This window comes from Phodopus roborovskii, unplaced genomic scaffold, assembly GCF_943737965.1.
Source record: "Phodopus roborovskii unplaced genomic scaffold, PHOROB, whole genome shotgun sequence".
NCBI classification, from domain to species: Eukaryota; Metazoa; Chordata; class Mammalia; order Rodentia; family Cricetidae; genus Phodopus; species Phodopus roborovskii.
The window spans coordinates 1,432,839-1,458,284 of NW_026125546.1; the positions used below are offsets into that span (position 1 = coordinate 1,432,839).

At 39.9% G+C, this 25,446-nt stretch overlaps 2 protein-coding genes across 3 annotated transcripts in view; one reads left to right on the plus strand and one right to left on the minus strand.

Moving 5' to 3' along the window:
* The window catches only part of Umad1 (UBAP1-MVB12-associated (UMA) domain containing 1), a 154,376-nt gene extending 133,153 nt beyond the window's left edge, over positions 1-21,223 (minus strand). The window contains exons 1-2 of the mRNA XM_051177124.1: positions 21,115-21,223; positions 5,030-5,133 (exon numbers count right to left, since the gene is read on the minus strand). Coding sequence (XP_051033081.1) covers positions 5,030-5,111 — 82 coding nt within the window. The 5' untranslated portion in view covers positions 5,112-5,133; positions 21,115-21,223. The remainder of the gene's footprint in view (positions 1-5,029; positions 5,134-21,114) is intronic.
* Positions 21,224-21,424: 201 nt separating this feature from the next.
* Rpa3 (replication protein A3) lies at positions 21,425-24,401 on the plus strand. Of its 2 annotated transcripts, none has more exons than XM_051177127.1 (4): positions 21,425-21,589; positions 22,651-22,725; positions 23,513-23,621; positions 24,123-24,401. In XM_051177127.1, exons 1-4 carry the CDS (start codon positions 21,491-21,493, stop codon positions 24,140-24,142), a joined length of 303 nt encoding a protein of 100 aa, XP_051033084.1. In that variant the 5' UTR covers positions 21,425-21,490; the 3' UTR covers positions 24,143-24,401. The 2 variants fall into 2 exon arrangements, with proteins under 2 accessions (XP_051033084.1, XP_051033082.1); XM_051177125.1 differs by having other exon boundaries at positions 21,427-21,589; positions 24,060-24,401.
* Positions 24,402-25,446: the final 1,045 nt, after the last annotated feature.

The window sequence follows — 25,446 nt, forward strand, 5'->3', positions numbered from 1 at the left end:
CAGCTGTGGTAGTTCCCATCAGAAAGACTTTTATGTCTTCCAATCCCACCTGAGCTACTTTAATACAATACTCGTGATTGGACATTTCACAAGGTCTGTTCTTTATCTCTTCAACAGGTAAGATCAGGGTGAATTTTAAGTGAAAGCATGGAAACTACTTATCACAATTTTTCAGTTAGTCTCAGGTGCAGAAACTGCTGTTAAGAAAACCTGTAAGAAACCTTTAGAGGAGATTCCTAATGATGTGCACATTAACATTTCCCCTACAGATCATACTCTCAACAAGCATCCTTGAGAGCATACTATCACAATAATTCAGCCAACTTGGCCATCCCTATAGCTATACTAGAAATATGACTGCACGGTGGTTTTAGACAACAAATATAAGTTTAAAAATATCTTGGCTCTTATTCTTAAATATCTGTGAAACACTCTAACCTAAAGACAATAGAGATACATTGAAACTAGACAAAACAGTTACAGAGCACTGGGAATGTGCACTTATGTAATCAAACAACAAAATGCTTCCTAAATGTTCCACTTGCTTAAAAAAAGTTCCCAAATTTATCACATGTATAGACAGACTTCACTTATTCCAATAATGACGCTTTCTGCTCATTATTAAAAGCTTGGTTTTCCAAAAGTCTTGTGCTCTCACTTGCTGTTTGTCATTTGACATGGTCCAAGGGAAGTGGAAGACAAACTGCAACTTCCTGTTTAATGGGGTCTTTCTCAAAGCATCATGACATGTTATTTAATGGTATACAGTTACTAAATCAGAGAGTGAACTACAGTATTCCTTAGCCCTACATATCCTCTGGGAACATCTGCAGGGGATTTCTAGCCCTACTATCTCAGCCAAACACAGGCCCATTTCATCAGAACCCAGTGATGGGGGCTGGCGGGGGATGAGAGACTGTCTTTTAAGAATCCCAAGTAAAAATACAGTGGTCTTACTGAAGAATATGTACATGCTTTGATTCCCAGAATGAAGAATGTAATAGGAAAGACCCTTAGACAACCAATTACTTCCTGAAATCTGATTTAATACTTAAGCTATGTAAAGGCGGGAGAATAAGATATGTATCTCAATGCCAATACTTAAAAATGAAACCCAAGCTACTATGAATTACTAAAATAGTTTTAAAATTCAGTTTTACAAAACAAGGAGTTGATGGAAACTAAGAGTTCTCACGCCCTAGTTTAAGACGTGCCTACATATACTGAAAAATGTGATTGATTTCAGTTGTACCGTAACCCAATTCTTTTTGTCTAATAGTCCGCTTGCCCAATTTCATTCTGCCAGCTCCAAAATTATATGCAATATTTGGTCAACAATATTAGTGGAGGCAACAGCAATAATCTACACTACTTTCTTTCATTTTATATTCTATGATTTTTGTTGCTACTGTTTTCCCTATTTTTGCTATAACGTAATAAGCTAATGCATGCCTTATTATATGCCAACATGTAGGCAACACCATTTCCTAATTGAAAATAACTTCAAGGTTGTGCATTGCACTAGTAGATTTGTAATCAACTTAAAGATAATGTGCTAAAAGCACAATTAAATGTGTCATAACAGAAGAAGGCCCTGGTAATTACAAACAGTGCCATGCTTGCTGGCTTTTTAAACAGTAGCACAAGGCTGTGAAAAATCGCCACCCAGTGATGCAAATGAAAACTGCAATTTGTTTTTGTGTAAAATGAGTACCCTGGAGGATTACTTCAACTTCATTACTGAATGAACTCTTGCCTTCTTATGTGAATACACACTGGTTACACAAGGGAAAGGATGTTTTTCTACTAGCCCCACCTCTCCCTTTATTCTTATTCTGCATACGCTTCAATTTACAAAGGCCAAAAGCTGTAGAAAGTTTAGGAAGGAAAGAGGCTTTCCATCAACATAAGCCAACTCTAGATAGTCCCCTTATCAACAAAAGTGCCTTGGTTCGCGCTGGAGCCCAAATGTCAAGTCAATGTTAAGCAAGAAATACAGGCCTTCAGAAAAGGGTTTTTTCCCCAGTGGAAAAAGAGAAGGGATGTCATTGCTAGCCTTAAGAGTGCAATTTACTGTGACCTTCTTAGAAACAGGTTTTAAGGGTCAGTAAGGAGATATCTAACCAATTCAGACAGCCAGGAAACTGTTTCTACATCATATACTTTTATCATTCAGAAGAAAGAAAACAAAACTAATGTTTTTTTTTTTTTTTTTCTGTAATGTACCTATTTCATACAATAGTTTTAAAATCTTACATGAACATATACTGAGTGGTTTGGATTTTTTATTTGTTTGTTTCAGAGACAGGGTTTCTCTGTTTAGCCCTGGCTGCCATGGAACTCGACTTATAGACCAGGCTGGCCTTGAACTCACAGAGATCCTGCCTTTCAGGGTGCTAGGATTAAGATCACATATTTTAATCAAAACGTACCCCTGAGTTTGAACACTTGATCGCCAGTAGGTGGTACTGTTCCGGGAAGTTATGGAAGTTTAGGACCTGGAGGCTAGCTGGAGGAAGAGCTGGGGGTTGTGTGTTGACAGCCTTGTCTGATTTACAGTTCTCTCCCCTTGCTTCCTGGGTCAGACTGAAAAGGTGAGATGTGATGCCTCTACGTCCCTAACCTCTGGCCGCCATGCCTTCCATGCTACTATGGACATCTAGTCCTCTGGAACCCTAAGCTGAAATAAATTCTTTCTCCTATAAGTTGATTTGGCTGTGGTATTTTTATCATAGCCATTGAAAAGTAACTAGTACATATTCCAGAATACAGAGTATGGCTCCATGTTAACAATAAAATCACTAAAAGTATCTCACGAGTACCTCTTATCCTTTCAAAGTACCTTCATATGGTATGCCCTGAGACTAAAGTAGATGCCACACAGACACTGCTATTGAACGGCATGGCAAAAGGGGCAGCCTCCCAGAATAAATAAAATTTAAAGTTTGTCATATTTTTTAAAGACAATACAACATTCCTAGTAACTGTCAGGGCTGTCATCAGGAAAGTCAGTTCAGGCCTTGAATGCTGACAGGTTTGTGATGGTGATATTTTACATTAACATTTTTAAGCTTAAACTATCACCGATGGCAGGTTAAAACTGAGGACTTGGTGAAAACACTAACCCCTCTCGTCCACCTCTTTGATACGTTCAGAACAGTATCATTGTCTACAGTCCCCGTATTGTTTGTTAACAGCGCATCACAACTTCATATGCCTCTTGCTTTAGATCACCTAAACAAGTTTAATTACAAATTTCAATGCTGACAGTGCAGCATTTTAAGACTGCACCAGCACAGAGAGTAAAAAGACGGCGCTGGGATCAGATGACCCAGGCTAATTTCAATTTTCTTTATGTAAGAAGAAGCTGGGAAATTAAGTCCTCCGTGTACCGTGACAGAACCACCTCCCTTGCAGGTTATTCCAAGTAGTGTATGCACATTAACTCATTTAATTCCACACTGACCACATAGGGTACGGGTACGTAGATAACATGCTCGGTGACACGCAAGATTGTTAAACAGCTTCCTAAAGCTAGAAACCCTAATAAGTTGTGAAGCTGGGCTCCCATGCCAAAGGCTCTGGCTGTAGAGTCAGCATTCATATTTGTGCTTAAATGTCACCCTGTGCAGTCCTCCTGAGGGACAAAGGAGATGGTGTGACAGATGAAAAGAGGAAGGAAGCCGGAAGTAAAAGGACAGAGATGACAGTGACTAACGATAGCATGACACTTCAGGACAGCCAGCTAAGCCTGGTATACCTTTTTTTTTTTTTTTTTACAAGGAAATTAGTGAAGCTGGAATCTTTGCATCTAAAACCAAACAGGGTTACCCAGACACGAGTCTCAGCTGCCGGTTCCTGAGAGACAGGAGGCCTTGGCTGGCACTGGGAACTCTGGTCTTTATGGGGCATTTGAACAAGTTGTACTACCAAGTACACTACATATTTTATGTTCTTCTAGGACTACATTCAAAGTGATTCCTCTTCATAAGTCTCAACCAGAGACATATAGTCCTGGGAATATAAATCATGCTCAGTTCAAGATGGTCCTGGGAAAGCTGGCTTAAAGCTCAGCATGTCAGCCTTTGAGAAAATGTACCATTGGAGTGTGGGTACAGCAGACAGAGCAGCTGCTACTGAGTATATTAGAGTAATTAAATCTTGGAAATTCCCTCATGAAATAGCAAATCTGGAAGCCTGTGAGACTTCCGAGGCTCAATCAAAGATGCTTCTCACTCCAGTCTTCCTGGGATAGGACAGGCAGCCCATAGCAGATGAACCGTACCTGCTGAGGCAGGAGACTTGCAAAATAGACCCCTACTAGAGCAGTTGTAAGATGAACGACACAACATTTGGTCAAGGTTACAGAGATCAAACTAAAGCAAGTCACTTCCCATGGATAGGCCTTGTCTCTCATATTCCAGGCTGGCTAACTGAAGAGGTAGAAGGTAAAAAGATACATAAAACAAAACTCTAGAAACTGTATGACTTCACACACACAAGTGTGTCACTGTCGGGTTCTTGAAGTGAGTATACAGTGACAAAGAGAAATGGTGCCATTTCTAATTGTGTGTAAACAAAAACTGAGCGAAGTTCTCTATATATATGTCTTAAGTTTATAAAGATGTTTTTAAAAAAAATAGGGAATGGGTTGGAAAATCAGACTTAGCTGGAATAAATTCCTGAGAGACCATTATTGCTAAACTCCAGAAGATAACCGTTTCCAGAAGGCCTGAGAGTCTTCTCAAGTCTGTATACAAACTCTGGAGGTGGAGGAGGGAGCCATGAGAGTCTGCAGCTTCCCAGACACTATCACTGGGGCTAACAGAGCCTTTCTGTCTGGCCAAGCACTGATTCCTGAAAGTCAAAGGGAAGGGTCAGAGAAGGAGTCTTATCCACAATGCTTTCTAAATGACACACACAACTTACTCTGAAATTAGAAAACACAGTAGAAATCAACCATATAATCACCAAACTAACTTTTAAAACAATTCATCTAATTAGGATCTTGTTTCTTAAAAAGACTCACCTAAGAGGACAAATCCATCTGCTTCTGGCTCTGGTACAGCGGGCTTTTTGGATTCTGGAGGCTTTCGGAAGAAGTGAAACATAGCGGCTGCTGCTGTTATCTGAAACAGACATTCTGTATGAGGTCAATTCAGATGGCACCAAACTCCCACCCTTCTTAGCAGAGAGCCTGTCATAAAGGTAGCACAACAACAACTCTAACGTAGTTTATTGCCAGACTTAAAAGCATCAAATGTTCTCTAGCTATTAGAAGATAAAAGTATAAACCAAGACACATATCTTTATAGTCTAAAATCTGTGCCTTGAGAGTTCATAGTACAAGCACTGTCACTTTCTGAGGATTCAGAAAAACATTCGGGAAAATGCTCCATGAAAGACTAAAATCAACTGGCAACCCTGAATCTAAAGAAGTTCACAAACCACAGAATAAACATTAGTTTGAAGGAGGGAAAAGACTTGTGTGGGCTTTTTCCCTACCATACTTATCTGAAGCCTCATAAAGCCAAGGCCACTAACTAAGAAAAGAATGAGCCGCAGACACCCTTTACCCCCGGGTACCTGCTTCAAGCATTGTGCTGAACACTTTATAAAAAAGCAAGCCACTGCCAACCCCAAACTCCCATCCAGACAGATCTTTGTACCCGGCTTTCTTTTGGTCCACCTACCCCCTCCCAAATCATGACTTACTATTAGCTATGAATGCCTGGCCTTAGCTTAGGTTCGTTTCTGGCTAGCTGTTATAACTTAACCAGTTTCTCTTCATCTATGTTTTGCCTTGGGGCTTTTTAACTTTCTTTTCTTCTATATGTATATCTTACTCACTGCTTCTTGTGTCTGACTGGAAGCTGCCTGGCTTCTGACCCTTCCTCCCTCCTTCTCTCCTTCTCACGTGTTCTTCCTAGATTCCTATCTATTCTTTCTCCACCAGCCCCGCCTATCCCTCTCTTGCCTAGCTATTGGTTGTTCAGTTTATGTATTTGACCAATCAGGTGCCTTAGGCAGGCAAGGCAAAAAACAACCACACATTGTTACATAATTAGACAAATGTAGCATACACAAATGTAACACATCTTCACCTTGTTAACAAAGGCAGCAGAAACAAATGTAACATACCTTCACAAAGTTATATTTTACAGCATAAAACAAATAGTAACGCATCTTTGCTTAGTCACAATAATATTCCACAACAGATCTTGGCATTGGTGAATTGTCCCCCGCCCACCTCCCACCCCCCACAGAGACACCCCACCTACCACTACTGTCTTTGTACATTCCTGTGGAATGAAAACTTTTGGAAAACAATTAGGATAAAAGCTAAAGAGTGCTAACAAGAGCACATTATATGCTACCTGCAGTCCCTTTGGAAAAAGAATAAAGATAAGGCAGAGTCTTAATGGTAGAAAGCATTCCTAATTTTAATTTTCATAAATTCTAGCCCTAATATTTAACAATAGCAAAAGCCTTGTGATGCTAGGAAGGGTCCTAGAATTTATGCAGATTATCTTGACCAGAGCTGTAGGTCCAGGAAGGACACTAAGCCCAATATAAACAAATGGCAGAAGGAACCTACTGAACCTATTGACAGAAAACAGAGCTGGCAGATTTCAGTGTGTGTGTGTGTGTGTGTGTGTGTGTGTGTGTGTGTGTGTGTGTGGTTGTTTTTTTTATTTATTTTATTTTGCTGTTGTTTTAAAAATGGCATTACTAGACTAGAACCTACTTTTTTAAACCACACTGGTTTTGAACTCAAAATTGGCAGCTTCTGCCAGTCCCAAATCCCCAGTGCTCAGTGATGGGATGGGATTTAAAGCATGAGCCACCACACCCAGCAGATTTCTCTTTTAAAAGAAAGGAATAAAAAATGTAAAGGACAAAACACCTGCCATGAGAAAAGGATAGTATTTCAATACAGGAAGATGACCTCCCCCATTCTCAAAGATAGTGCTTTAATATTAAGGTGCCCCCCCCCAAAAAAAAGCCCTGAAAATAGGTTGGTACCCTTTCAGAGAAAACCAGGAGACATGGCCTCCACAGAAGGAGTGAAAAAAAAAAAAAAAAGATTAGATGAAAATACAAAAAGAAAAGAGGGAAATTGTGGTACATGCCTAGAATCCCAGCATCCAAGAGGGTGGAGACAGGTTCTTGGTATGGTATGGAGGCTAACCTCACTCATCTTCCTTCCTCAGCATCTAGGACAGGTAGGACTATAGGCACCCACCACCATGCACAGCCAAATCTTAGTGGTATCTGCTTTCAAATCAACAGGATGTCAAGGCCAGGTGTGATGGTTCATGTCTATAATTCCAGTCCTTGGCTACCACAGGAAAAAGGACCACAGTAAGGTAATGGCTGTAATGGCTGGCCAGTCGATAGAGCAAGTTCTCAGCCAGTGCTACATAGTGAAACCTGGGTTCAGTGAGTCAAAGCACCTGCTGTGCAAGCCTGACAACCTGAATATGGGCCCCTGGAAGCCATGGACAAAGCAGGAGGAGCAGCTCCCTGCTGTAACCCAAGTGCTCCAATGGCAAGAAGGGAGGCAGAGACCAGGTAACAGCCCAAGCTCACAGTTCCCAGACTGGCTAACCTGCAGTTAGAATCCTGAGTGGTGTAACAACTGACTCCAAAAGTTGTTCCCTCACCTCTACTCAAGCAATGTCATAATGTGCTGCAAAATGAACATGCACACACGCACAAACACACGCACGTGTGCGTGTAGTAAAAACAAAACCTGGAAGACAAGGAACTCTTAAAACTCCTTGACATTTGTGTGGGCCTTCAACACTAACATTCTTCTTTTGATTGCATTTCATTCCATTTCTGTCTCGATCAATCCCTACTTTTCCAAGCCTCGCTCCTCTCTGTTTTGAAGGCATCTCCAAATCCCACAGCATCTATGTTCAAGACTTTGATTTACTTTGTATTTCTATTTTGCCACCACTGGTTAGGTGCTCAGGGCAGGGCTGACACAGCACTGGACTCGTATTATGGGGGGACAAACTGTCAACAGCCTACAGTTCTTCTGGGGCAATAATGTGCAAGGGTATAATCTTAGAGCAGCACCCCGAAATAAGAAGGACCTGTAAACAGCACGGTGGTCCAGGGCTGCTTCTGATGTGCAAGGGTGATGATGTCTGTATGAGGTCCTGGGCAGACTCCAGCCTCTTTTCCTTCTCTACTGTTTTCAGTATTTTAAATATTTATAATGAGCAAAATTTTATTTATTCTTAAAAATCCATTATTTGCTAGCAGTGATACTGTTCCTGACTAAGCTAGAATTGAGTCATCCTAATAGACAGACAAGGGATCTCAGAGGTACATGGGGGTAGACTTCACATTCTAAAGCCACAGGTGGGAGAAGAAACGTGCAAATCAAATGATACTTCAATAAAGCTATGAATATTAATAGCATATTTAGGTGTTATATAAACATTTTAGTTCATAATTATTCAGAAAACCATCTCAAAGTGTTAAACCAATTTGTGTTTGGACAGGTAATCTCCATGTAGAAAACAAAACATTTCTTTTGGCAATCAACAGAGCCAAAGCATAAAGGTCAGTGGATTCAATTTTAATGATATACTCTGACCACACCCAGCAGGTATGCTAGAAGCTGGGCAGGACACATCTCATGGCTCTGAAGTGGGGGTCGGTAGAGTATATAATAAAATTATCTTTTCTTACTATTGCAAGGATTTCCTTTTAGGTTACATAACTTACAAAAAGATTAAGACATAAGAAAAACATAGATTTCTCAGGTTTATTATCTGTTAAATTCCACCAGACTCCCAGTTAATGTAACTACACTAAACTAGAGCAGACGCTTTATGATAGAAAATATATACATATTTTTATAATCACATTTTTTCTTTATGCTTGTGCCAAAATTCAAACAATGTGTAAATTTCATAGTTCTGAAAAATTAAAATCCTAAACAATGTGGAATCCTCTTCTGCAACAATACATTATGAAGTGCATGACTATGGAAATAAAACACAAATGTAAAGGAAGTTTACTAATTTCTACTGAGAAGTACCAAAATAGTGTAGAGCTGTGCTCCATGTTTTTTGCAATTTTAATCTTATATTAAGAATGCATTAAACAGTATAAATCACTTCCAAAAGATCACCACAAGTTCCTAAAGCCCATGTAGACTACTCGTTGGGCCTCAATACAAATGAGAGAGAGGGAAAGTCTTCTGTTAAGAAGGACCAATATGTAAGAAGGAACAGGGTGTTTACAGGACAGCAAAGACTTTAATCTCACTAGAATCGGGGTGATATGCAGATAAGCCACAGAAATCAAGACTGAGAAGAATAAGGACAAATTATTGAAAAGTCTAAAAAAATAGAATATACAGAGCAGTATACTAAGATTTGTTGAATATTAAATCATACACTCTAGGAGAGCCTTGTGCAAAGATTAAATTTTTCAAGCAATGCTACAGAGGCTAAGCATGACAACTGGATTAAGACAGGAAATGTCTGGGGAAAAGGGCATAGTGTACTGAAATGATATGGAATATAGCTCAGTTATTCTTACAGTACAAAATGCGGCTAAAGAAGAGTCAGTAAAAAATGACTATAGAGAAAAGAGTGATGAGCTGAGTAAGGAAAGCAATGTTTAAGAGAAGAAAAACAGTATGAAAAAGACACCATGAGGCCCACTCATTTAAATGCTAAACTAAAAAAATTAGTAACAAAAAGAAAACCAATTCCATTTCAATATGATTTTAAGGCATACGAGAAATTCAAACATTATGTAAAAACATAATTTTTATAAGGAAGCAATTTTGTAAAATATTAGGTTGCTTGACTGAATATTATGTAAACTGGAGTTGGCCTCAGATAATAATTTTAGAGCTAAAATGTTAATTTTTAATAGCTTAAATCAAATCAGCATGGGAAATCTTTTGAAAGACTTTAGGTATTCTAAATCATTCCTGAAGTCTGTCCACTTGTGACTGACTATTTTGGCTAATCTGAAATTCTACAGCAATTAAGAGATAGCCTGTAGGAAGTTGATAGATAATTAATCCCTGTTGGTAAACACAGTTTTGACAAAACGCATCAGTATTTACCTGGTGCTACTGAGTGATTAAAAGCTCCTTACTTGACCACAAACCTATGGACTTTTTGATTCTCTAGTAAATCAGCTGCAGCCATTCATTATGTGCTCCTTCAGCTCAACAGTCTTCGAAAGATGTTGTGTTTATGAGAAGCATGAATTGTTTCAAAATGCCTCCTGAAGTACCAGTTAAATCACCAACTAGGATTTCTCAAAGGGTCACCTCCTGTTCCTCATTCTACTTAGATTTTTGTTTCTGTGTGTTTTAAAATACTAGTTGAACAAGCAAAAGATATTTGTAGAACAGTCACAGAAAGGCATTGCATTCCATATCACAGATGAACAACACAAAACAGGAAAATCATTAAATCACAATGGTAAAATAATTTATTTTCTACTTCTTTGACTTATATTTAGGCCAAATACACACATAAATTAAGTAACTAAATATTGGATCTAGCAGTTTTGTTTTGTTTTAGACTATTCCAACTATTTATTACAGTATGGAGTGGGGAAGTATAAGACATGGAGAACATACAGAAATCAGAGGGCAAGTAGCAAGATTCAGTTTTCACCCTCTACCATGTGGTTCCCAGGGTTTAAATTTAGGTAGTTCACACTGGCAATAAGAGCCTTACATATGTTTTGTTTTGTTTTTGTTGTTGTTGTTGTTTAAAGCTATAGATCCCACTCAGTATAGGTCTCACTCAGTTGAAACAAAAAGAGCTTTTTGAACAAAAATCAGCTTTTTGGGGGAGAGGAGGGGCAGGAGAGGAAAACAAGGTAAAATGATTATCTGACAGCATTGTTTACCAGCAATTTAAGTTTTGTGAGCCTTTGCTTAGGAGTACACCTGCTTGATCACAATGAAAAATGTATTGTTTTTAGTTTGGGTATAAATGGAAGAGAGTCACAAAGCCAACCGGAACTAGATAGTAAAATGCTATTGCTGAAGACACCACATACTATGGTTGAAGAATATATAGGAACCAAGCTAGATGCTTCCATCCTGCAGGTTCTCACAGTACCAAAAGGTGCTATGTAGGCCACTAGGAAGAGAAAACATCAACAGTCTTACCCATATGTGAACATGGTGAATTAGAATACCAACCTACCAGGCATAATGTGCCCAATGTTCCAATAGTGGCATGACTACTATGGTGTAACCAACCACTTTCTGATTGGAATTAAGGCACACTTCAAAGGATGATATTCACGCCTGGACCTGGAACTCTAGTCAAAATCTTATGGCTGTGGAATAGGCCCTAAGGGGAAAACTGCTACTGTTATATTCAATCAACTGGACCTCAAATGAATTCTAAATATACATGGTTATACCCAGAGGTAAGTGCTGCACTCAGTTTTGGTCAGAAAAGCTTCTGGTTGCAGTAGGGAATGTTTAACACAGAGATTCATAACTGGTAAAGTGCCAGTAACAAGTGACTGTTAAGGAAAACAGCTCTGGAAAGGAAACCTGTATCAGCTCCTCCAACGCTCTGTGAACATCATAGAAGATGGGGGTGGGAAGAGCTGAAGAAGTGCTATGTGATGCTGATGTCTGGTCGTTACACCTATAAACCTCCAGAGGTAGTTAGCTGAACAAGACCTGCACAAGATGAGGCCTCGCAGCATTCCATCATGGATGGGGAAGGAGCTCCTGATGCCCTACTCCTCCCTCAGGAACTATTGCCAAGCAATGCTAGCTCAGAACAAAGAGTAGTTTTCATCAGTGGAGCCCATATTCCCAAAAGTAACCCCCAATCCACGCTGGAATCAAATCAGTGGGTCACAGAAAAACAACAAACAAGACGTGGAAGTGTGGGACCGGCTTGTCGTGAATGGGCTCAGCAGGAGTGTGCAGGGATGAGAAAGGAAATGGTGACAGTGGCAAACATGACCCAAATTCACTATAAATGGTAAGAAACCAGGAAAGGATAAACGTCATTAAAGTCTCAAAACTACTGACTGTATCCGGGCTCTCACATGACCCTTTCATCCGCATGTGTTTGTACCCTACTCCTGGTATAAGCGCTAGTGGGACAGTGGTGGCGCACACCTTTAATCGCAGCACTCAAGAGGCAGAGGCAGGCAGATCTTTGCGTTCGAGACCAGCCTGGTCTACAAAACCAGGGCTGTTACACACAGAAACCCTGTCTTGAAAAACAAAAACCAGAAACAAACAAAAAAGAATGATCAGCTACATCCACGTCTTAAGTTTATACCTGAAGATTTCCACTGAAAATTCTAAGACATTGTACTTCTCAACCCACTGAAAATGTTTATATGTTGAAATAAAACCCTTTATAACCCTTTAAGATATATATATCCAATGAAACCTAAACAGTGCATTTTAATGCCCACTCTCAACCATTTAAGATCCTTGAAAAATAGTAGTCCACAGAGCATGTGTCAGGCTGCTCCAAGGCGCTCTGCTACGTGACCTGTCCTAACTCGGAAAAGCCTAACCTTTTCCTTCTTCTCTTTATCTCTTACAGACACTGGCTGAACTCAAGCCTGCTTTCCCTGACATCTGGGAGTATTCGCTCTTCCTCTGAAGGCCTGTTCTTGTGCCTTCTCCCCTGCTAAGAATAAGAACATGGCTTTCTCTTACAATTCCCTTCTCCTGGCAGCTGCACAGATTTTACAGCAGGTCTGATCTGTTGTTTTTTCTCTCAAAAGATAATAAAAATGTTCTTGGACATCAAAATAAAGAAACAAATAAATAAAACAGCTTGAGCTTTACTAACAGTAGGGAACTTTTCATTGTTCTTTCTTTCTCTTTGATTTCTATTTCCCCTTCTAGCCAGGAGTAGCTTGAAAATAGCTTCAGATCGCATTAGACTAACTTCAACAGCACAGACAGACACATTGATGGTGGCAACTGTACTTCCTGCCGTTAAAGGTTTCATATTTTTACTATTGAACCAGCCAATGAACTAAGGTATCACACACACACACACACCAGATTACCAAATTAAACATGCTGGATTATGTAGATAATGGTGATATTTTCAATTTGACAATACTATGCTAGTGAGTTTGATGCCACATAAAGATGTGTGCCATCTCATTTGCAACTCATTCCAGTCCTTCCTACTCAGGACTGTACTGGAGTTTATTACCAGTTTACATCTGATTCTGCAAGACAATGTTGCCTTTGTTTCCAACAGTAATGGCTTCATTTTCAAAGTCTTGTGGGAATTTGCAAGATAAGGCAGAGTCAAGCATTCCACAGCCTCACTTTTAAGAGCTGTCATGCTCCAACTTAACATTCCTAACCTTTTCACTTATAGCCTAAATAGAAAGTGACAACAGATGCCTATATGTCAACAGAAAATAAAAACATTTGAGCTAATGAACCTTACTCTCCTAACATGACCTTATGGGTAATTTTAGCAAACTGCTAACAAATAAAAACAAAAACCAAACAAACAAACAAAAAACACTAAAAATATTTAGATGATCACAAACTAACTACAAGTTGCACGCAGAGCATCAAACTAGAGAGGACTTTGGAAAAGTACAAGGGAGCTCCAGAGATGTCACAGTGTCACAACCAGTCACAACCCAGGGGAAGTGCTCCCCCATTTGGCCAAGGTGGAATGGCTACAGAGTCCTATATTCATCCAGGTCCGTGATAGCACATACAAGCTATTTCAGCAGTCCTGGCTGGGGCCGCACCTTTAGAAGTCCAGGTAATCTGTGACAATCTGTTTCAGAGTTGCCTCAAGGCATTCCTGGAGTGCTCCAGCTACTGTGGGCTGAGGCTAATCTGATTCTGTTTTACTGACAGTCATTTTGCTCAAGAAAACTAGGGAAGCAAGGACATGTGCAACAGCTGTGAATTAGGAATCCAACTTCCCCATCCCCGACATCTTTGTGGATTTACGGGAAAACGAGTATCTAGTGGAAAAGTATGGTATAAACATAAAGAACTTATCGTTACCATAAACAATTTGTACAGATTCCAAGCATGCTTTAACAGTGACCAGAGAGAGAGAGGCTCTTCTTCCCCACCCCTGCAAGTCTCTCACAGTGATCCTATACAATGTATGCTAAATTGAATTCCTGGTCTCTACCTACTAAATACCCTTCAATGCTGGTATTCAGGAGACCTTTGTACATTAACAAATGCTCCCCATGTAACAAGACTGGCCTTAGTTGAAAACCAAGGCATTTGATGAAAGGGATTCCTGCAATATTAACGACTGAGCAGAGAGCCCTCTGAATAAAGGAATTCCATGAGAACCGGGAGTGTAGACTTCACCTGGGGATGAAGAACAGTGTTCCTTTCTTCTCTGTGAATACTGGCAGTGCATAATTAAAAAACAGAGTGTTTCTTGGTCCTCTGATGTTTTGTGTCATTATCACCTACCATGTAAGGAGTTCCAGTCAGGGAACACCTTCAAGTTAGAGGGTTTATTTCAAACAAAACAAACTCCCCCCCTCTCTTTAAAACCTTTGAAGTGTAAAACAGTTTTTGTTATTGTGTTTGTGCTCACACAAATACTCTCACACTCATCCACACAGGCACATGTGCATAAGCCCATGCCAAGGTCCAGATGGGAAGATCAGAGGACAACTTGTAGGTCACCAAACTTGGCAGCAAGCACCTTGTCTGCTGAACCTCTGTGCATAATTTTTCTATGGTAAATATTGGGGTGATACTGAAATCTGAAAGGCCAAGTTACCAACTTCTGAGACTTTGCAAGTTGCACTTGCAAATTATCATACCAGTCTCATTCACTCACCAAGAAAATAATTTATAGCATTTAGGATCATATTAATCCTTCTAAGTTAATGATTTAACAATTTATTTTTTCTGCTTTAAGAAAATTAAAAACATAATTCTACGTAAATGCCAAAGACAACTCTTGCTGGTTGGATATAAAAAACAAAACAAAACAAACAAACAAACAAACAAAAAACCCAAAACCAAAAAACTACATAGGCTATCAAAACAATATTTCCTACTCCATTTAGTGTTGCAACCCTGAAAGAAAAACACATTCTGAAAAATATTTCTGACAGTCTGAACATAAAACACATCTCTAGTATGGCAAACATCTTAGGTGAAATGACCATATATAATAAACAATATCCCATGAAGAATAAAGTCAGCGAGTGTGATAATTAGGGTGCCTGGTGTGCCCATTAGACCTCTGCGGGGTGGTGGTAGCACACACCTTTAATCCCAGCACTTGGGAGGCAAAGACAGGTGGATCCTTATGAGTTTGAGGCCAGGCTGGTCTACAGAGCAAGTTCCAGATCAGTCAGGGTTACACAGAGAAACCCTGCCTTGAAAAACAAAAACAAACCAAAACAGAACAAACAAGCAAAACACAAAAGGCTCTGTAAACAGAACAGGGGATTTGTCTAATTTCAAGTTCAGAGAGTTACAAAACAGTCCTCATTTTCCAACTCATTTAGAGGCCTTTTATAGTCTAAGCCACCTAACACCGAATTACTACCTAGAAGAGCCATACACGGTGAATGTCTACGAGCCATTAGAACCGAATGAATCAAAGCAACCTGGTCACTCATTCACCTAACTTCCAGGAATAGACACAGCAAGAAGCTCTATGACAACAATAAAAAGCTACGTCATCAACCCAGCCTCTCCATCGATTAGATGGAGATCAACAGAGCAAGGGGAAAGAGGGATTGATTCAAAGGCTAAAAGATTACCTGTCTGATGTCTCACAAGAAGTAGATGAAAATGTAGAAAACAACTGATTAAACACATTTGATTATAAGAGGCCATGATCTCTTACCTATCCGGGCTGCTAGGGAGAGCTGAGGAAAAATACTCCCCTATATGGATTCTAGACCTCCAGTCCAGACACTTCCTTCTGGACAGCAACTTGGATTTTCTTGGTTAATGTAGAACTGTATTTGTAGTCTTCACCAACCAGAATTCCCACACAAACTCTCTTAAATAACATTCATGGGATGAAGAAGAATAGGCATGCATTTCTTAATACCAGCCAAAGGTGATGTCGAAGAATTTGGTGGGTGCTGGAAGAATGCCGGATGAAGAGTTGAATGACCAGTTTCAGATTTTAGGAGAAACATTGAGAGTTCAGTATGGAGAATGGCTGGGAATAGCCTAATGAATGTACTTTCGGTACACGTAACATTACCTTTTTATTCACTGATTTTGCTAAAATACATATAACAGAAAAGTTACAGCTTAACTCTATTTTTAACCATGTAGTTCAGTGTGTTATGTAAATTCATACTGTAATGCAACCATTACCACCACCATTCCCATCTCCAGAACTCTTTATCTTCTAAACTCAAATTCTTTGACCATAACTCACTCATTCCTCAGCACCTTTCTTTCTCTAGTGCATGGCTATGTTGGGTTCCTTATGCAAATGCAGTGATGAAGTAGTATTCCTTTTGCATGGGCTTATCCAGCTTTGACTTTGTTCCCTAACTGCAAGTATTTTTGTAAAACTCTACTACATTCTTGTCAGATACCTACTGAAAAATAACACTAGAGCATATATAACATTTCTGGTAATATGAAAATTCAGATTTCCAAAAAATTGTACACACACATACACACACACACACACACGTGTGTGTGTTTCTTGTTTTGCTTTTATGTTTTTGTTTGTTTTACATACAAACTATGTAAAAATACATCTTAATGCCATTTAAGGTTGTACAGTCAAACCCATAAAAGATAAGGCAATTCTACAGAGGCCAAAAAGAAGAAAGGGCTAAAAGTCTATGGGGGAATATCTGAGTACTAACAATTTGCATCCTTCCTGTGGCCACTAGTGATTTCTAATGGATACAAGCCTGGGTTTTAATGACCCATGTCCCACAATGAACAGCCACAAAGCCTGGGGCCAAATATTGTGTAAAGTGGAAACATTGTTTCCTGAAAAACATAGCCTGAAATCAAACCAGAAAACAAGAAAAGTTCCCCAAAATATAAATCTATAATTTTAAATTACCAGACAAAAAGAAAAAACCCAGAGCAAGAAATTGTCAGCTGGCTTAAAAGCATAGACTCCAACCAAGAAAGGCTGTGCATCTCACACATGAGACATAAAGATCCATCTTAAACCTGAAATTCATGAAGAATAGCGAGTTAAACCTATACAAATGAATGTGAGGCCAGGAGAACCTAGGAATAGAAGGGCTATCTCTCATAACAAAGGTTATATACTGCAAATCTATAGCCAACATTGTATTAAATGAGGAAAACTCGAAAGAACACACGCACAAGCCAGCAACAAGACAAGGGTGTCTACTTCCTCCACTCTTAGTGTAGCACTGGATTAGCTTGAGCAATAAGACAGAAATAAATAAGAAGGTTACAAATATGTGTCTGCAGTTGTTCCTGTTGGGAGGTGTGGCCTTGTTGGAGGAACAGCTTCACTGGGGCTGGGCTTTGGGGTGTCAGAAGCCCAAGTCGGGCCCAGTGGCACTCTGTCTTCCTGCTGCCTGCTGAACAGGGTGTAGAACCCTCAGCTATCCCTCCAGCACCATGTTCTGTGTCTGCCTGCATGCTGTGATGATCCTGCCATGACAATAATGGACTAAAGCTCGGAACTGTAAGCCAGCCCCAATTAAATGTTTTACTTTATGTACTTTATGGGTGTTGCCAGGGCCATGGTGTCTCTCCATAGCAATAAAACCCCAGCATAGTAGAGAGTTTCTGAATAGAATTTCTATCACTCAGGAGACAAGACCAATAAACAAGTGGGAATCTCATGAAATTCAAAGGGTTTTGTATATCCAAAGAAAATTATCAATTGAATGAAGAGGCAGCCTACAAAGGGGGAGAAAATATTTTCTAGTTAGAGTTAGAGTTAGTATTTAGGAGCATTAGTATTTAGGAGATAAAAAGAACTCAAGAAAACAATTAACACAAACAAAAAAAGGCAGTGGTATGGAACTGAACAGAGCATTTTCAAAAGAATAAACACAAGCAGCTAGTAAACAGTTTTAAAAGTGTTTTAGCTACCAGGGAAACTATTTGGAGATTCCATCTCACACCAATGAGGACAGGCATCATCAACACAAAACAACAGAAAAACACACACAAAAGAAGATACCAGAAAAAAAAAGGGGGAGGGGGAGAAGATGAAGAAGAAGATACCAGTATAGGTATCTACTGATGGTAGAAATGTAAATTAGTGAAGACAATATGGAAATGTCTTGGATAGCTTTATGTCATCTTCACACATGCTAGTGTCATCTAAGAGGGAAGAGTCTCAACTGGAAAAAAAAATGTCTCCAAAAGATTGACAAGAAGACAAACTTGCAGAGCATTTTCTTAATATACAACCGATGTGAAAGGGGCCAGTCCACAGTGGATGGATACCACCTAGGCTGATGTTCTGTGTTCTATAAGAAAGCAGGCTGAGCAAGCCATGAGGAGCAAGCCGATAAACAGCACTCCTCCATGACCTCTGTATCAGCTCCTGCCTCTAGGAGCCAAGGTTTGAGCTCTTGCCTTGGCTTCTCTCGGTGATTCAGGATATGTTAGCCAAAGAAACCCTTTCTGTATCACAAAGCTTTTGGTCATAAAGTTTCGTCCCAGCAGCAGAAAAGTAACTAAGACAGGAAGCTGGTCTCAGAAAGATAAAAAAAAATATTAAGTGCCACATGACCTAGCTATACCACTCCTAGGTTTATATTCAAAGCTTATTACAGAGATAGTCTGACATCCATGTTCATTGCTACTCTGTTGACAATAGCTAGGAAATGGAATCATCATGAATGTCCACCAGCTGAGGAACAGAAAATGAAAAGATGTATGTATACACAATGGAGTTTTATTCAGGTGTGCAGCAAAGCATGACATTTACAAGAAAATGAAAGGAACTGGAAACTATTATTTGGAATGAGGCAACTCAAGCCAAGAAACACAAATACCACTTATTCTCTCTCATATATGGATTCTAGCTTTAAATGTTTAGATTTGGGTGTTCAACTTGTGGTGTCTGTGTTAAGTCAGGAAGCTACAAAATGTCAAAGATGGGAGTAGAGAAATCTTAAGGAAGGGGGGCAGTAGAGCATGTGTGCTATGAAATACTTTGTTGGGGGAGAATTCTAGAGAGAAAAGGCTTAAACGGAGATGAGAACAGAGGATGGGGTAGAGTAGGGGGCTGCAATAGTCTAACTAAGACTAAGGATGTATGAAAGGACCTCAAGGAAACCCACTACCTTGTAAGCTAACTCAAAAATACAACTGTTTTTTTCAAAAGGATTTAAATGGGGGTAACCTGCATGGGTGAAGACTGCTTTCCCAAAAGACATGGGTTACTGAATGAGAATCTCAGTGCAGGCTGGGAGATTCCTCCCCATGAGGTGGGAGGAGGCCGCCCCGGAAACACCCAACAACACAGCCCTCCACCACTGACTGCTCTTAGCTGCTCTCCATAATTCGACAGGAAGAATCTACTGCTGAACGCATCGTTAAATATGCTTACAGTACACAGAGAAAGCAAGCTGGAACTAACTTACTTCCTACCACCTAGTTTTCACTGAGCTGAAGAGTGCTACACACCAGAATAGAAAAGCTTCGGGGAGACCCGGAATGTTGTAATACTGACTTGCCAGGCCCAAACAAAATGCATCCCACAACTAATGAAATGCTGTAAACTTGTTTTAGCAACAACAGAATTAAGACAAACATTAACTATAAATATTAAGAAAAGCTAACAGTCATTTAAGATTTCAATCTCAAATTGCCATATAAAAATCTCAAAGCAGTTATTTCAAGACCTTAAACAAGTGCAGGATCACATTGTAACTCCAATTAGGACCCTTAATTTAAAGATAATAGAATGTGGCTTTAGGAAAATCCAGACACTGTTTCCACATAATTATGAGACCCAACTAAAATTGTGTTCTAATTTCTGCAACCTCTTTTGAAAGTATTTTCATGTGCACTCGTTCTGAAATTTCCTGGTCCCAATCCCCGTCGGTGACATCACTAGAATGAATAGCCACCAGCTTCCAGTCATACTATGAACCAGGGGAACCTCCGAGAATTTACCCCCAAATCCTGGAATAAATTGTCTTTCAGTCAACTCTATGCCTGAAATTACTTCAGTGAACTATATATAATATTATATCCCCAAATTACAATTAGCCAGTGTTGTAACCTAAGAAAAGCAGCACATGAGAGAAAGATGCCATGCAACAGGGTTGGGGGGGGTAATTACGGAAAGGGGTCATAAAACGGGGAAAGGGAAGGGGGGAGACCAGCCTCTGGAGATAGGAGCACCAAGAGGGAGGAAATAGGGAGACAGAGGGAGAGACGGGCAGAGATAGAAACACTGAGAGAAAGAGATAAGGATGGGAGGTGGGCAGGGCCCTTTTAAAAAGGGAACATAGTGAATATGCACAGTTGGTGTTCTTAGTGGCTGCAGCTGAGGACATGTCCTGTCAGAACCCCAAGGACTGGCCAGTACAGATACCTGAATACTAAGTCAGGACCTTGCAAATTAGCCAACCCCTCGTTTTGCAGATGGAGGAAATGCGATGCTGGTAAAGAAGCACTAGCTTGGATTCAACAGCTGGTGAAACCAACCTCCTCTGATTCTGCCCAATGGTCCTACTCTACCGGAATCCAAATGCATGTATTCGCTCACACCCAGTTAAGTGAGGAAACAGACCACTCCGTACCGCCAAAGCTAGAAATTGTACTAGTTGTAAAGAAAAGGTCAGCACCTCTTCCTGCTGGTGGGAAAAGCAGGCGCGTACGTGACACCGCGTTGTTATATAAAATAGACTTCAGTCTCCTAGCAACAACCTCTTGAGGGAGGAGATGATGATCCCCTTCAGGTAGATCTACATCAAAAATAAAAACACAAACCCCAGGTTCGGCACGCACCCGCGCTTCCCACACAGGAGCGGGTAACTGTCACCCCCGGAGCCTCGGCGCTCAGGTACCTGCGCATGACTCCGCCCCCCAGCCCTACGGTTCAGTCCTCTGGAGGAGAGGAGCGCGAAGATGGACACACTTCCCGCAAGAAAGAGCTACCTGAGACTCCGCCGCCGCCCGCCGTCACGGTACTCCAGCCGACTTCCGGGGTCAAGTCGCCGCTCGGGCACCGCAGATCCCGGGTCCGTGGCCTCGGCCCCGCCCCTCCCAGTCCCGCCTCCTCCACCCCCTCCTTTCAGCCCGAGCAACTTCCGGAACGCTGTGAGTCACTAGGCAGTGGACCCGTACTTCCGGACGCACGGTGCTCCTCCCCAAGCCCCAAGCAATGCGACTGGACGATTCTGTGGATTTGATTGGTGGCGCTGGAGCGCGGGTCTCCTCTGATTGGTGACCGGGAAATCTGCGTGTGTTGGCGCGGCGGGCAGCTAGCAGTCAGACCTGACTGCTTTCCCGCTGGTTCCAAGGGTTGGCGGCACCATCATGGTGGACATAATGGAGCTCCCCAAAGCGCGGATCAACGCCAGCATGCTAGCGCAGTTCATCGACCGGCCCGTGTGCTTCGTGGGGAAGCTGGAAAAGGTGCGCGGGCTCGGGCAAAAGAGCGGGGCACTGTGGCCACCCAGGTGTGGCTGCGGAGGGTGAAAGCAGGTAGTCTTCCTTAAGCAGCATTGCTTTATTTCCCACGAGCAAGAGTTTCCACTGCTAGGCCACTGCAGCTCCATCATGATGCCGCTTCTTCTGTGTCGCAAAAACAGTGTTTTTGGATGAGCTAACTTGTAGTTCCAGCGCTTCCCGCGCCCGTTCTGTATTTACCTGATAGATCTGGCTCCACTGCCTACTGTCTGAGTTTGTAGTTTAGCCCTGCTTGGCTGATGAATCTGTGTGTTTCCTGGTCTCTTGCTACCGTCTCTGTTAAGGGCCTGTTTTTCGCGTTGCAGTAGCTTTTCTGAGAAACATTGATAGCCCCTCCCATATCTTGTAGCTCCCCAGTATCTTCTAGCCCAGTCTTAAGACTACAGCTTTCCTTGTATAGCTGAGCAATTAGCCCTAAATCTCAGAGAAAGCCGAGGAAAAGAAAATCATTTGTAAGACTTATTTACTAGCTCATTTCATTCACACATTCCCAAAGTGAAAGGAATGTTATTCTAACTTCACAGGTAGGCTGACTGAGCCAGAGTGTTGATAATTAACTGAAATGCTCAGGGCCACAAGGGGCAGAGCTCAATTCAGATCCCAAGAGAAGTCCTCAGATCTGGCAACCAGTTCTTTAGTTCTTCATTCCTAACTTTAAAAGCATCCCTTCTGTGAGATGTACTAACTAAACCATGAATGTCAGCAGAATTCCCACTGTTAGGTAAGTGAAAACTTCCTTAATTTAGTTTTAGTATACAATTGCCAGATTTTACAAATAAAACAAGAAGCCACACATAACACTAAGCAAGTATTCATTGTTTACTAGAAATTCAAAATTAGCTGGGCTTCCTCCAGTGATTTGGTAACAAGGTTATAACTTGAACCAAATAAACTGTCCAAAACCCAATTACCTTATGTTCAAGTAAAATGTCAATGAATTTTTTAACTATGTCATTACTGTAGATTCTACTTTGTAAATCTATGTGGGTTTTTGTTTTCTTTTTTAGATTCATCCCACTGGAAAAATGTTTATTCTTTCAGATGGAGAAGGGAAAAATGGAACGATTGAATTGATGGAGCCAGTATGTTTTAAGTGATGTCTTGTATTTAATTTTTTGTTTGTTTGTTTTTTTATTACTTCTGATTTAGTGGATGGGTGTATGAAGGCTGCACTTGTTAAACCTTAGCTTTAAAATCAAACCTGTGCCCTAATATTTTATTTCCATTTCTAACCTGTACTAATTATTAGAGCTCCGTGTTTCTGAATATGTCCTTAAGTATTGGTTAGATAATAATTTTTATTACTTAAAAAGATACCCATAAAGTACATATGAAAATATTTTCAAACTTCTGTCATATACACAAGCCTGACCTTGAAGTGGTGGCCCCAGGTACTGCTCCTGCTTCAGACTGCTAATGGTATTGCCAACCATCTTTATTTTCTATTTTTAACTTTTAAGTCACATGTATTTTTAAAAACATCTTTGTGATCTTATGAAGACAAATCCGTATAGTGTTTGGTTATTCTATATAGAACACACATTGTAAGATTTATACGCAGTTCTCAGTGACTTCATATAAATCCCTGTTTATATTTCAGGAACTCTGAAATCCTCAGTGTCTTTGCCTTCAACTTAAATAACTGTGTCTTTGGATCTTGAGCATCTTCTAAAGATAACAAAACTTAGATTTTTGACAAACTATAATTTCTGTTTTTAATGTTGGTAAAATTTGAAACTTTTTTTTACAATGAAAAATTAGTAAGCTGTGAAACAATTTGAAAAACAAGAAACTATAGAACAGTTTTCCAAGCTCATGATCAGCTGAAAAAGTCAATATACCTAACTGACAGTTTTATCAACATTTTAGCTTGATGAAGAAATCTCTGGAATTGTGGAAGTAGTTGGGAAAGTCACAGCCAAAGCAACCATAATGTGTGCATCTTATGTCCAGTTTAAGGAAGATTGTGTTCGCTTTGGTAAGTAAAGCATTATACTACTTAGCAGTCTCATGTAAGTAGGAGAAAAACTTTTATTTACTTTGTGTTGGTCTTAAATCTCAGTCCTGGATATTTTTAATTTCTATAGAATGAGAAGAGACCTTCTTTTAAACTAATCATTTCTTGCAGGTGAAGGAAACTTAGTAAATACTATTTATAGATAAAGATGACTTAGATTATGATGAAATTAATATTCTAATATGTGAATTGAAAGCTTGAACATGCAGTAATTATGACCCAGCAAAAATGACTATGGAATAGACAACAAAATAGGTTATCATCTCTCCTTTCTTTGGGGGCACCCAGATTAAATAAACATGGATTCTGAAAAGGAGAGGAATAGGTAGAAACTTCAGGTGACTGTCAATGCTGCAGATTCTACTGTAGATTAAGTGTTTGCTTAAATGTCTCTTCCAGATCTTGAACTTTACAATGAAGCTGTGAAGATTATCAATGAGTTACCTCAGTTTTTTCCTTTAGGGCTTATACAACATGAATGAACTTCTTGAATTTTTTTATGATTGTCAGTGAGCTACATTGAAAGTTTTTAAAGAAGACTTCTTCAGTTTGAATGAGAGACTCCTCTAATATCTAATATTTAATTTGCTCTTTTTTATGTATCTTGTTGTAAATCTATTATGTAACAGGTTACAACAATCTATAAAATTTTTAAAATAACTACTTCTGCATAGGGTCTGAATCAAGAATTTAGAGTTTAGATTTCTGTTGTATAATAAAAACCAAAATAACATGCTGTTAGTCAATTGTTTTTTTGTTGTTGTTGTTGTTGTTTTCAGTCTTAAAATTGGAATTTTGTAGCTGTAAGGTCGGTTTTTAGATCTACCAAATGAAAGCCTGGGCTAACTGTGGTACAGATTTAATAACCATTTACCATGCTCATTACTGCTTGATAGAATATTTAGAAAATGCTTTTGGCGCGTGAAAGATCAGGCATATATCTAATTTGTGAAGTGTTTTTTCATTCTGTGTTTTAAAATGAACATATACCAATGACAAAGAAGTGATTTCTGATTATTGAGTTAGTGGAGTCATCTGACTTTCTCTTCTAGCCTTTAAACTGTCATTGTTCTTATAATGGAATTCTCACCGTTTTTATGTTCCGAATATGGAATGTCTTTCGCAGATCAAGCTATTTTGAGAAGTTCTAGAGACGTTAGATATGGCTTAGTTAAAGGAAGTACATCACTAGAGGCTTGTCTCTCAAGGTAGAGCTTGTCCCTGGCCCTTCCCTCACTGTAGTCATGTTTCTTGGCCACAATGGTATGCATTTCTTCTGCCCTATCCATGAGCTACCCAACAATATTAAGCCCTCCCTTTAAATTGTATATGTCAGGTATTTTGTCACAGTGACAAGAACAGCTATTTACACACACTCACACACTGAGTACCAGAGAAGTAAGGTGATTGCTGTGATAAATGTCACTGTGATTCTTAAGTGTTGGGGAACCAACTAGAGAAGTCCTGGAATGTTAACAGCACAGTTTAATGAGGAATAAATAACACTGGGAGCTTGGGAGACCAAAATGCTAATAAAAATAAAGATAGCTCATGAGTTTTCCAGTGGAGATGAGGCTCTTGGCAATTAGACTGGAAGATCTGTATTACATTCTGTGAAAGGATTTGTCTATGTTTTTGCCCATGTTCTGAGACCTAAGTGAGGCTAAATTCAAAATGAAGACATTCATTTGGCAGAAGAATTTCTAGACAGATTAATATTGGACCATGACATGTTCATTGCACACAGCTTTTAGCTGGGCTTATAATAAGAACCAGAGAAAAGCTG

Excerpts from the sequence above, each read along its gene's own strand:
- Rpa3 (XM_051177125.1), top strand. The coding sequence starts at position 21,491 with ATGGTGGACATAATGGAGCTCCCCAAAGCGCGGATCAACGCCAGCATG. Across the intron at positions 21,590-22,650 it reads TCGTGGGGAAGCTGGAAAAG|ATTCATCCCACTGGAAAAAT; the intron begins GTGCGCGGGCTC and ends TTTCTTTTTTAG. Across the intron at positions 22,726-23,512 it reads CGATTGAATTGATGGAGCCA|CTTGATGAAGAAATCTCTGG; the intron begins GTATGTTTTAAG and ends TCAACATTTTAG.